This window comes from Petromyzon marinus, chromosome 65, assembly GCF_048934315.1.
Source record: "Petromyzon marinus isolate PM22_M1 ecotype Great Lakes invasive population chromosome 65, UKy_Petmar_22M1.pri1.0, whole genome shotgun sequence".
NCBI classification, from domain to species: domain Eukaryota; kingdom Metazoa; phylum Chordata; class Hyperoartia; order Petromyzontiformes; family Petromyzontidae; genus Petromyzon; species Petromyzon marinus.
This window is the reverse complement of record NC_133731.1, coordinates 4,489,650-4,502,609: the sequence shown is the minus strand read 5'-3', so window position 1 is coordinate 4,502,609 and position 12,960 is coordinate 4,489,650. Positions and strand designations below refer to the sequence as shown.

The following is a 12,960-nucleotide window of genomic DNA, read 5'->3' as shown; positions in this document are numbered from 1 at the left end:
GCTGATCGACGCCCGGGTGCGGTCAAGGGATGGCTCCCTATTGCTCAACCACGTTATGTATGCTGATGATTTGGTAATAGCTGCACATTCGGAGGAGGAGTTGGAGACGCTGCTGCTGAGACTGGAGCGTGCCACTAAGAGGTGGGGCCTTACCATCAGCCCCACCAAAACTAAGCACCTGCCTGGGTATTTTGTACCATCGCACAATCCACCCCCACAACTCCCAATCGGTGATGGGGCAGTTGTGGAGAGAGTGGAGAGTTTCCCATACCTGGGCAGTGTGCTTATGACTGGCTCCAGTTTAACAGTAGAGGTTTCACTCCGAATCAGTCGAGCGGCAATATCTCTTCATCGGTTGCGTAACGCTGTGTGGAAGCTACCTGGTCTGTCGCTCCGCACTGAGCTTCAGGTCTTCTCGGCCACGGTCATTCCCTCCCTTCTCTACGCTTGCGAAACGTGGACCCCCCTAATGAAACATCTTCGCCGGTTAGAAACATTTAGGCTGGCCTGCCTACGATCCATCCTGGGTTTAACCAGACTGGATTGTGTAAGGGGCTCAAAAATCCTTGAAAGATCTGGGCAAGGTCCCATCGGTGAGCTCCTCCGGCGGGGAAGGCTGCGATGGCTGGGTCATGTAGCCTGCATGCCCAGCCACCGCATGCCGAAACAGCTTTTGTTCGGCCGGATTGAGGGGGCTAAGCGAGCGCGGCACGGGCTAGAGAAGAGATGGAGTGATGTGGTACAGGAGGACGTGGAGCTGAGTGGACTTGCTGATGACTGGTACCAGCGGTGTCAAGATCGGCCTCTGGAGGAGGCTCGTGAAGGATGCTACTGGGCAGTTGGAGGTAGTCGCCCTCCAACAACAACGGAGGGCGGAGGAGCGACGCTCAGAACAACGAGCGGAGCGCCGGGTGGCTAAAGCACAGCAGGTTGGCACAGTAGGGGGCACAGGTGGTGCATCAGCCAGTCATCTCAGTCAGTCGACCCGTGGCACCTGGGTCTGCCCCGTGACCTCCTGCCAGCGGGCGTTCGACACTTCATGTGGCCTCAGGGTGCACATAGCCTGGCACAAGCGTCGTGGTGACGTCACCGCCACTTAGTGGCGAATGGCGGTTGTTGTTGTGTTGTTGTGGGTCAGTGAGAGATAAAGTGAGAGTGGGTCAGTGAGAGAAAGTGAGTGGGTTAGTGGGAGAGAGCGAGTGAGTGGGTGAGAGAGAGAGAGAGCGAGCGAGTGGGTGAGAGAGAGAGAGAGCGAGCGAGTGGGTGAGTGAGAGAGCGAGCGAGTGAGTGGGTGAGAGAGAGTGAGTGAGTGGGTCAGTGAGAGAGCAAGCAAGTGAGTGGGTGAGAGAGTGAGCGAGTGGGTGAGTGAGAGCGAGAGTGAGTGAGTGGATGAGCAAGAGATAGCGAGTGAGCGAGCGAGTGGGTGAGTGAGTGAGCGAGTGAGTGGGTGAGTGAGTGAGCGAGCGAGTGGGTGAGTGAGTGAGCGAGCGATTGAGTGAGCGAGCGAGTGGGTGAGTGAGCGAGCGAGCGGGTGAGTGAGTGAGTGAGCGAGCGAGCGGGCGGGTGAGTAGGTGAGCGAGCGAGCGGTTGACTGGGTGAGTGAGAGAGCGAGTGGATGAGCCAGCGACAGCGAGTGAGAGGGTGAGTGAGTGAGAGAGGAGGACTAAGGGGTGGGCAAGAGACCGAGGGAGCGGGCGAGTGAACGAGCGGGAGAGAGAGAACCGATATGGTTATCGCTGCCGTGTGCTGCAAGCCCCGTTCGCACCTCCCCCCTCCCACCCGCTCACTCCTTCGATGTTGAAAGATTATCTAATTTGTCACAACCATGCAGCCCACCTCGAGTTGCGAGTCCCTCCCTGTGCCTCCAGCTCACATGTAAAGCTCCGTTCGTGAGAAGAGGGGGTGAGGGGGGGGTAGGAAACTGACTTCAAAATGCCTGGCCTTGACTTTGTCTATTTTCTCTGTGACAAATTGTACGCGGTAGATATTCTCTGGGTATTCTTGGTTTTTTTCCTCTCCCTTCCAGACTAAGGCGAGCGGCCAGTGCTCGAATTGGCCGAGCATGGCGGTGCGTGGACCCCTTGTGAAAACCTGGGTGTATCGCGCACCCACTACACTATACACTACATTACTATACGCTACATACTATACACTAGACTACTATACACTCACTACTAAACACTACATTACTATACACTACACTATACACTACATTACTATACGCTACACACTATATACTAGACTACTATACACTCACTACATTACTATGCATTACATTACTATACACTACATTACTATACACTACACTATACACTACATTACTATACACTACATTATACACTAGACTACTATACACTCACTACAGTACTATGCACTACATTACTATACACTACACTATACACTACATTACTATACACTACACTATACACTAGACTACTATACACTCACTACATTACTATGCATTACATTACTATACACTGCATTACTATACACTACACTATACATACACTGCATTACTATACACTAGACTACTATACACTCACTACATTACTATACACTATACACTACATTACTTTACACTACACTATACACGAGACTACTAAACACTCACTACATTACTGTGCACTACATTACTATACACTACACTATACACTGCATTACTATACACTGCACTATACACTACGCTATACACTGCATTACTATACACTACACTATACACTGCATTACTATACACTACGCTATACACTACGCTATACACTACACCAGTGGTTCTTAGCCTGGGGTGCATGCACCCCCAGGGGGTGCGAGACATGGCCAGATTATTTTAAAAAGGTAAATCATGGGGCAACGTAAGTAACAACTTACTTTGTTTCATCAAACCCCCTATGTCGTTATCTACGTTTTACATTCGACGATTTAGAACCAAAAGGGGGTGCAAGGCTGCAGTAGAGGTGAAGAATCACTGCCCTTAGGTGACAACAACAACTCCTTCTTTCTGGGGTGCAGTCGCTCCCAGCCGGTGTCGATCGAGTTGACGCGATGGCGCAGATTTAGCAGGAGCAAACCTGTTTTGTTTTGCCTGCGCGTCCAACAGAAGGATCTCGCTCTCTTATCTCTCTCTCTCTCTCTCCCCTTCTTCCGTCTCTCTGCGTTCGTGAGCCACCGCTCGCCGCCCCCCCCCCCACCACCACCACCACCACCCGCTGCGGTGGAGCAAATGAGAGCCCGCCGCGAGAGACGGAGAGTGACGGAGGCAGCGCAACGAGATAGATCGGCGCGGGCGTATTGACAGAGAGAGAGAGAGAGGGAGAAGGGGAGATGAAGAGACTTGAACGGTGGGGGACGCACGGAGCGACGTGCAAACGGAGAGAGAGAGGGCGCGGCGGGGAGACGGACGAAGCGATCGTTTTTTGCGAGGGAGGAACCAAGAAGCTGACCCCCGCTTGCGCGAAGGCTTGATGCGCTGAGCCTTGGCGCTGGCACGCACGCTGCGGGCTCTTGTGCGCGGGGAGCGGTGGTGTGTCGCGGTCGGCGCGCTGCTCCACGAACCCGGCGACCCGAGTTCCATTCCCGCTCACGGCCAACACCGGTGACGGATTTGCTGAACCGGACCTGGGCCCCCTCCTCCCCTAGGTTAACTCGGCCTCAAATGAGTAGCCGGTGCGGTGTGTGAACATCGCCGCTGGGGAGACGAAGGCGGGCCGCGCGCGATGCTGGTCGCCCACCCCCCTCGTGTGCCGTGCCGGCCTTCGTAGGTGCTGCTCGCTAACAGCACTTGCCCCTACAGTCCGTTAAGGCTACACGGGGGATCTTCGTCTTTGGAGCGGTGTTGTAGCGGTTAGCGCGCTGCGCTTACGCGCCCAGCGACGACTCGAGTTCAATTCCCCGCTCACGACCAATTACAGTGGCGAATATTTGAACCGGTCCTTGGCCTCCCGTAGGTCAACTCGGGGGGGGTCAAATGCTTACCTGGTGGGGCGTGTAAACATCGCCACCAAGGAGACAAAGGCGGCCGGGCTTGGTGCTGGCCACCCACCCCCATCGAGTGTCGTCATGCCGGCGTTCGTTAGGCGCCACTCGCTAACAGCACCTGGCCCCAACAGTCTTGTCAGAGGCTCTACGGCGCGGGGATCTTTGTCTTGGTGAAAGTCCACACGGCGCCGGTGGTGCGGCATGAGTAGTAAAAAAAAAACACACACGCGCACAGAATCGCGTCCCCGTGCGTGCGCGCGCGTATGTGAGGCGCGCGGGTATCAATAATGCATGGCGTGCGCGGAGGCAGACATTTAATTTAACGTAATAAGCCCCGCTCCCCCCCCCCGCACGCTCCGCAAGCGTCTGCTGCCCCTCCTGCCCCCCCCCACCCCCCCCACCCACCCCCTCGTGTCCTTTGCAGCTCGTGCGTCATCGCTACCCCAAAGGGTTTCCGTGCCTTTATTGGTGCAGCGCCCCCAAAATAGGTCGGCCAATAACGCTCGCACGCCCGCCCGCTCCCACGTACGCCCGCCCACCTGCACGCGCGTGCACGCACGCACGCACGCACGCACGCGAGCGAGCGATATTTTTGTGCCATCCGCGGTGCCGGTTTTTTTTTGGCGCCGCCACCGTGGCAGGTTTTGTGCCGCCTCCGTCACGCGCCGCTTCGTTGTAACGAGCGGCGCCTCGTCGTCGCAACGAGCGGCGCCTCGCCGTCGCAACGAGCGGCGCCTCGCCGTTGTAACGAGCGGCGCCTCGCCGTCGCAACGAGCGGCGCCTCGCCGTTGCAACGAGCGGCGCCTCGCCGTCGCAACGAGCGGCGCCTCGCCGTTGCAACGAGCGGCGCCTCGCCGTTGCAACGAGCGGCGCCTCGCCGTCGCAACGAGTGGCGCCTCGCCGTCGTAACGAGCGGCGCCTCGCCGTCGCAACGAGTGGCGCCTCGCCACCGCCGTCGGAGGCTCGCTCCGTCCGCTTTTTTTCCGGCCGGAGCGAGCGTTCGGTGGTGGACACAAGCCCCCCCCCCCACGCCTCCCCCACCCCCCTCTCCCCACCCCTGCCGGCGGGCGTCTTTCATGATTTTCTGGGCCACGTGTGAAAAAAATCAGCACTCCTGGCTCGTCGGAATCACCTCCGGTTGCAAACGCACGTTCCGATTCTGACGGTTACATCGTCGGCAATGGGATGGCGATGGTGATCGTGATGGTGACGAGGGTGATCGTGATGGTGATGATGATGAGAGTGATTTTGCAATTCAGCCGCCCGTCGATAGGTGTCTCTCGGAAGCAATCTCAGCCAACCAATGAGTTCCTGAACAAAATTAGACTGGGAGGCAATTTTGGCCTCCTTCCCGTGCACGTCCCTCCACGTAAAAAAAATATGCAAGTGCTGTGCACACGTGCCATACGGCCTTCTGGAAGTGACATTTTTCAGTAAGCATTGGCTCAGCGCAAACAGACCCCCCCCCCCCCCCGGACTCTTTTTATTTGACATTTCAATGTTTAATTGGCAGCATCGGGCTTGCTTGAAACTGCTGCACCTTCGCGAGCAGAGGTGACCTGCCACTGCGGATTGCCTGCTTGAGTTGTGACGCAGGTCGCCTTCAATTGCCGAGGCATTTTAAACAATGCCATATCAATGCAAATAACTCGCTATTATTATTTGTGACGGTTATTTATTCGCGCGCGCACGCGTGCGGCGCTACCCGCGCCGATCGATGGCCGCTACTGGTTCTGCCGTCGGCGAAAACCTGCAATGCCAATAGTCATTCGCCGGCACCTGACGTCCTAATAGACTTGAAGAGCATTGATCTAATCTGGACGCATTCTCACTCTTCCCTCTCTGTGCCCCCCACCCCAACCCACCACACTCCCCCCCGCCCCGCCCCCCCCCCCCCGCGGTGTCTGCAGCTCAAGAGCAACGTGGTCAGCTTCGACTGCCACATCAGCCGCTACGCCAAGATCTGCACAGAGCTGCGGAAAGAGGTGAGGCCCTGCCGCGCACCCCTGGCCGCGGGCACCTTTCGACGCTTTCCGAGGAGCGTTGAAAGTGTTTGTTTTTTGTTTTTAAATGAGCTCTGTCCGTCCGTTCGTCGGTGCGTCCGTCTGTCCGTCGAGTAGTCTGTCTGTAACGGTGGGGGCGGTGGGTCACGATATCTCTGGCAGAGATGATCAAAGCTGAATTAAAGTCGTGGCAAAAACTGTGTTCCTAAAAAATAAACCGATCGTAATGTTGTTGCTCAATGTCTTGGTGACGTAAACCCAGCGCTTCGAGGGCCTTGGCTCGATTCGATAATTATCAACCTATAAACGATTTCAATTTTACCAGGTAAGGCCCACTGAGCTGTGTGACGTGGCCGCCACAAATGATAGCTCTACAAAGTGGCCTATCGCGCGGACATTCATAGCAGCCAAATACGCTCTCGACGCGCGATGTTGATTCTTAATCTGGAGGGAAAAAACCGTGGGGGGACCCGCAGAAAAAAGCCACCCGACCACGGGAAGAGAGAGACACGCACACAGAAGCTGGCGTCGTGGTCGAGATTGAACCCACGACCTCGTGTGTACGAGGCGAGGCAGTCAACATCGGCCCCGCTGGTACATTCTATTATTAAGGGCAGAACTGCTGCAAGCGAGCTCAACGAAAGTTCTCATTGGGTACTTTTGTCCAATGACGCCGACGGAGCGCCCCGCGATAACGTCACGGGGGGAAAATCACGACGGCAGAACATCCTGACTCGTTACATGCCCCCCCCTCCCCTCTCAGTATCTGCGTGCTTCAATCTTCCTCGCCACTGCCTCACCGGATCTGATGCCCCCTTCCTCCCTCCGTCCATGCTCCCTTCACAAATGCCTTCGCCCTCCCTTGCCCCCCCTCCCTTGCCACGTCCGTCCATCGTTACTGGCCGCGTCTCTGTCCCCTGAGCACGCCCGCGCCCCCATTCTTCTCTGGGGGGGGGGGGGGGCAGTGGGGGGGGGAGGCAACAGACGGCAACCGAACCGCCCGACCCTCCCACATCCTCCGCCCCCCCCCCCCCCCCCCGTTGTTCTCGCATAACGCACTCGCACGTTGCGTCACCGCCTTTGCGATAAAAATAACTTCTCGCGTTTAAAAATACGCATTTATTGAACGTGTAAAATTGTGGGGGGGTGGGGGGGGTTTGTGTGATAGGCCTAAATAAAATTCCGATTGCGCGAGGACGCTTCTCCGCTTTGGAACTCTCGGAGCTGGCAGTGAGTCGCCCCCCCCCCCTCCCCGCCCCCACGTCTGAGAGCGATCCAACGATGCGTGATCGTTGGATCGCGTAAACGTAAATGTCGTGTCATCAAACCCACCACCACCCGACGCGCAGCGGAATCATTCGCAAAGGGGGTTTGTCACGTGAACGAAAACGTGCCAATTTGCTACTCGTTCAGCACGCCGGTTGCCTGTTGGAGAATCAACCCCACTACCGCATTTACAATTGGAGTAACGGAACGTTCCGCCGGTAATTCCAACAACAACCAGCATCGTCATCATCATCAGGCGCGCTGTGGCTATATCCGCGTGCCGATGCTGGCCGGTGTTTGTTACCGCTTACGTTTCCGGGGAGTCTCTGCGCCTCTTAGTTTCAGTGTCAGACCCCTCTCCCGTCCTCTTCTCTCCATGTGGTCATCCACCTCTGTTGTTCGTGGAATCGTGGACGACCAACCTCTGTCGCTCATGTCACGAACCTCGTGTGTTTTCTCCACCTAAAATTTGGCTTTGCTTCGTGCATCACGTACCGTGCGTGACCTCAGCGGGAATTGCTAATTGTTTTGGCTTGGAGGGGGGGGGGACCACGCGTGGCTTTGTGCTACGCGAAAGAAGTTCAGCATGCATGCGTACGTACGTACGTACGTGAACACAGTTTTTACCGAGGTACTGCATCTTCTTTTTAACTCCTCATTCTGTCTACCACGTAGCTCCGCAGCCCACTATGAAATCCTGTTGTGTGCATGCATGCATGGCGGCCACCCACCCAGGCACTATTGAGGCTCAAACCTGCTTAGCTCCTGAGATCTGACGAGCATAGACGTTGGAGCATAGCGCGGCACCCTCTGCCGACAACGTGGACGCCTGTTGCTTGTGCAAGCTGCACGGGCCTCATCTCCTGGATGCCAGCGGCTCTGGCCCCGGGGGCGGTGTGGGGGGCACAGCTCACGCTGCCGTCGCCGCCGCTGTGGCGACTCCTGCCGCGTTGCTGTGGCGGCACCGCCGCGCGTTTGTGCCCGGCGCCGCCGCGGCGGCGATGTTGCCGAGGCGCGCGGGCGTTTGCGCGGAAGCGTGACGCGGCCGTTGCCTCCGGTGCGCAGGTGGCGGACCTGAAGGTGAAGCTGCAAGCGTACGAAACGGGGCCCGCCCCGCCTCGCACGTCCGCGGTCGTCCACGGCGCCGCCCCGACGGCCGAGCGTCTTGACCGGTGAGCGCGGCGCGCGGCGACGGGCCGCTCGGCTCTTCGGCCGCTCGTCCGCTTTTCCCGCACGAGGTCCGCGCGGCGGCTCCCCGCGGCGGCGCATTTCTGGAGGCCCGTACGGGGACGCGCGAGCGCCGTCGCGCGTTAATTGCCTGGCTGCTCTTTGGGGGGGGTTCTGATGAGCGTCATGAAGAAGCCGCCCCTGCCCCCCTATTCCAAGACGACCGCTGCTGCCCACGCGCGCTCCACCCCCCCCTCCCCCCCCCCCCACCACAACAACCCACCTCTCCCCCCCACCATGGTCAAAACCCCAGCTGAAATCTGTGTGTCCGGAGGAAAGGGCCAGGCCCCACACAGTAAGGGGCAGGGCCTAAAGAGGGACGGGGCAGTGCCCAAAAATTGAAGGGGCGAGGCCTTAAAGTAGGGGCGGGCCGTACACGGAGAGGGGCGGGGCCTAAAGAAGGGGCGGGGCCTTGCACGGGAAGGGGCCCGACACGGGAAGGGCCCTGACACGGGAAGGGGCGGGGACTAAAGAAGAATGGGTAGAATCTACAAAGGGTATGAATGGGTCGAGTCTAAAGAAGGGGCGTGGTCTTGCCCAGAAAGGGGCGGGGCCTAAAGAAGATGGGGCGTTAAAAGGAAAGAGGGGCCTCCTACAGAGGTTAAACCTCCTGGTTGATTCATGGTAATGGAAGTGGTGGGTGCCACAGTGACTAGGAGATGTTATCTACCTCGCCTGGCATACAGGAGGTCGTCGTGGGTTCGATCCCGACCCTGGCGCCTGCTGCTGCTGTATATTTGGGGTTTGCGTGCCCCTCTTTCCGTGATTGCGTGGATTTTTTTCCGGGTCCTCTGAGTTTTTCCCTCCACATTTAGAAACATCACGCGTTTCAGAGTGTTTGGCTGCTATAAATTTAGTTGCGCAGATGTGGCTTCGGGCCCGACTGGCCGATTTTAAATGGCCCAATTTGAATGTCAGAAACTGTAGCTTTCAATACAGGTCCCGTGGAGAACTGTGCGACAGCACCACCCGTGAAGCCTCGTCCGTGGCAGTGACATCGTTTATTCTTATTTATTATTTACCCAGGAATGCTTCACTGATTCTCGAGACCTTTTTCTGCGAGGAGAAGGAGGGGGTGGGGGGTGGGGGGTGGGGGGTGGGGGTGTCCCCCGCTTACGAAAGTTGACACCCATTTCTTTGTTTGTTCATTCGGTGCTGTGCCCGGGAAGTGTAAATCCGAAGCGCCCGGAGAAAAGCCTGTGACGTCTTTATTGCACGCGGTTCTTATTCACGTCGGTGGGGGGGGGTGGCTGGGTTTTTTTTCCTCACTCCGCGTTCCGTTCGCCGCCGAGTCGAACCGGAGTCGCCCGGCAGCTTGGCAAACGCGCGGGCGGGCGGGCGGGCGGGCGGCCATCGGCTGGGGGCGCCCGCGCACCGAAATCGCGGCGAACGCGGTGTCAGGTTCTGCCCGCGGTAAGGCGGGCCGGGTTTCCCCGAGCGGAAGCCCCCCCCCCCCCCCCCCCACCGCGGGAGGAAGCCCCCCGCCCCCCCCTTTCTCCCCCCTCCGCTCTTCCTTGCGGTCTCACGTAACGCTCGCCCGCACGGTGGCAGCTTCTGGTGGGGCCCGACAGACTGTGGTCAGGGGGGGACTGCTGTGTCCATCCGTCCGTTAGTCGGCACTTTGGAAACCTGACGGACGCGTCTTAAGTGGCTGCCCATAACGGACCGACGGATGAGCAGATCGGTGGACAGACCTGCGTGGGTCTCTCCGCGTAGATTAAAGGTGGGCGCGCCGTTGCCAAAACAATGCAGGCTTTTCTCAAACAACGCCGCTGACGAGTCCCCAGAAGTTGACGCTGTTGGTTTATTAAAATCCCTCCCCCGGCGGTCACCTCTGTCCACCCAGCAATCTACATGGGTACACCGTAGCAGCGGGTCGATTTGGAATGTCGCCCTCTGGTGAGGTCAAATATTGCGGGTACTCTCGTCCCTTTGAACACGGCCGCGTCAGCAGGGACCCGGGTGGCCAACAAGGCCCCTCCGGGAGTTCCCCCGTGGCGGGAGGGCCCCCTGCACCCGTGCGGTGTGGCATTTGTCATCAAACGACGGGGACTGCACCTTCTAACGTCAGTTTTGTTTGTTTTGTTTGTTTGTAACCATCACCGGCCACGGCTCGATGTGATCTCCGTAGTGCCAGGCCCCGCCGCCGGGGGAGACGGAGAGTGGCACCTGAACTCCCCCCCCTCCTCCCTTCTCGCCCCCCTCCTCCCCCCCCCCCCGCCGGTTATACCTGGCCAGTTGACTCATTTTTTCCCCCCTTCTCCTTGGCAATTTGGTTTTACGTCTGAAATGTGAGAAATGGGCTTCGACAACAACCGGCAACGCGTTATTCACGCCGCGGGCCGCTCCTCCCGGCGGTAATGACATCCCGCGGAAATGAGCGCGCGCCGGTCCCCCGCGTTAACGGACCTACGTAGCTGGGGGGGGGGGGGGGGGGGCTCGGAGAAAAGTGGAGAGGCGCCCGGCGCTGCGACGGGAGCGGCTGCACCGAGGGGGCAGCGCCGGCGGGGAAGGGGGGAGGGGGCTGGGGCTGGGGCGGGGGCGGGGGCGGGGGTACTGATTTTTAATCCGACTCGGTAAGCGACGAAAGAAAACTCGCCGCGGCAGAATGATAATCGTCGCACAGGAGCTGGTCTGGCCATCCGTTCCGGACAAATTGGATTGTTGCTCGGCTCGTGGGCTGCCCGCGCCCCCCCCCCCCCCCCCCCCCACCACACCTCCCGCTGCGTGCGAGCGGATTATCCCCCGAGGCAGACTTGGCAGCGGTGTGAGCTCATTGGTGACTGCGCCGTGCCGATGAGTCCCCCGTGAGGGTGAAGCCGGTCCACGGTTAGTTGGCTCGTCGATGCATCTCCGCCGCCGTCGCTCGGCCACATTTGTTCGAATGCATTCTGGTGGCGATTCAGTGAAAGAGGAGAGCAGGGCGTGCAGTTCTTCGGACACTGTGCGCCTTTTGAAACGCTTTTCCGTCTCGTTTGAAACGTGTTTTTATTTTTCCTGTATTAAAAAAAAAGTAAAATGTGTGCTTGCCCTGTGACCGAATCGTCGCGTATGCACTTGATTTTTGGAAGCTAAAAGCGAGTTTGAGCCTGGTTGTTCGCGTCGGGATGGAAACTTTCCTGGGTATTGCCCCGCGGGGCCTTGCGGTTCCGGACGATGGCAGCGGTATTCTCAAATCTATCCGTGTGGAGGTTCTGACCGAGCGCCCGTTGCTCCTGCGTCGTGCGGCCCGGTGGGGTTTTCCGAACCGGGGCTCTCGGTTCGCCGCTCCCGCATTGTTCCCAACACTCTTGAGCCGAGTTCACTGGACAGACATCGTGCGGTGTTGTTGGCGGGGCCACCCCTCCCTCCCTCCCTCCCTCAGCGGCGGGGGCCCGCTGAGACTCGGACTGCTTTTAGTCAGAATAATAATTTCACTTTGCAGAGCGTCATTCATGCAATTGCATCCCACAATGCTGCGCGCGCCGCCATCCCTTGCTCGGTCAATACGAAAACACAAGGCTCACTAGTGAGCAAATGATACAAAAACGAATGGATGAATAGGTAAATAACGAGTGAGAACACAAACGCGCACGCAGCGAGAGAACGATCCATGTCCTGGTTATTACTTCTCACCTAATTGCCGCCATGCCGTGCAATTACCAGCCGTTCCTCGCCCACGCCGCCACCTTTGTAATCTTTTCCGAGAGGTGTGGGGGGGGGGGTGGGGGATTTTTTGTGCAAAATATGAACGTGGAAAAAAAGGGGAGAAATTGTGTTGGCGGGGTGGGGGGGGGGGGGTGGCTGTGAGAGTGAGAGAGAGAGAGAGAGAAAAAAATTAAATTGCAAAGAAAATTCCAGACGGACCGGCCCGGGTCAGCGGTGCGGGGCGGATAATTCTTGACTGCGCTCGGGGCAAACGAACACAAAACGCATTCCAGGGGCGCGGGGAGTGCTCGTGTGTGTGCGTGCGTGCGTGCGTACGTGTGTGTGTGTGTGGGGAGCGGTAGTGTAGCGGTTAGAGCGCTGCGCTACGAACCTGCTGACCCGGTGACGATTATTTGAACCGGTCCTGGGCCTCCCCTAGGCCGACTTAGCCTCAAATGAGTACCTGGTGCGGTGTGTAAACGTCGCCAATAGGGAGACAAAGGCGGCCGGGCGTGGCGTCGGCCACCCATCCCCTCGTGTGCGTACTCGCGTGCGTCTGTGTACGTAGGCGTGTGTGCGTGTGAGTGCCTATGTACTGTGACGTATGTTTGAGCTTCTTTCGCACCGTGCGTAGCCAAACGAGCGGTTAGCGCGCTGCGCTATGATCCTCCGGCGACCGGAGTTCGATTCCTACTCAACGGCCAACGTAAGTGACGAATATCCGAAACCAGTTCTGGGCCTCCCCTAGGTCTTTTCATCCTAAAATGAGTACCTGTTGGCAGTTTATAAAAACAACCACTAGGGGAGACAAAGGCGGCCGGGCTTCGTGCTGGACAGCCACCACCTCGTGTGCTGTGCCGGCCTT

The 12,960-nt window shown here is 58.1% G+C and overlaps 1 protein-coding gene across 1 annotated transcript in view; it reads left to right on the top strand.

Moving 5' to 3' along the window:
- Positions 1-12,960, top strand: part of LOC116956416 (kinesin-like protein KIF18A) — a 144,521-nt gene that overhangs the window by 58,674 nt on the left and 72,887 nt on the right. Inside the window, exons 9-10 of the mRNA XM_076054261.1 lie at positions 5,883-5,957; positions 8,307-8,413. Of these exons, the coding sequence (XP_075910376.1) occupies positions 5,883-5,957; positions 8,307-8,413 (182 nt within the window). The remainder of the gene's footprint in view (positions 1-5,882; positions 5,958-8,306; positions 8,414-12,960) is intronic.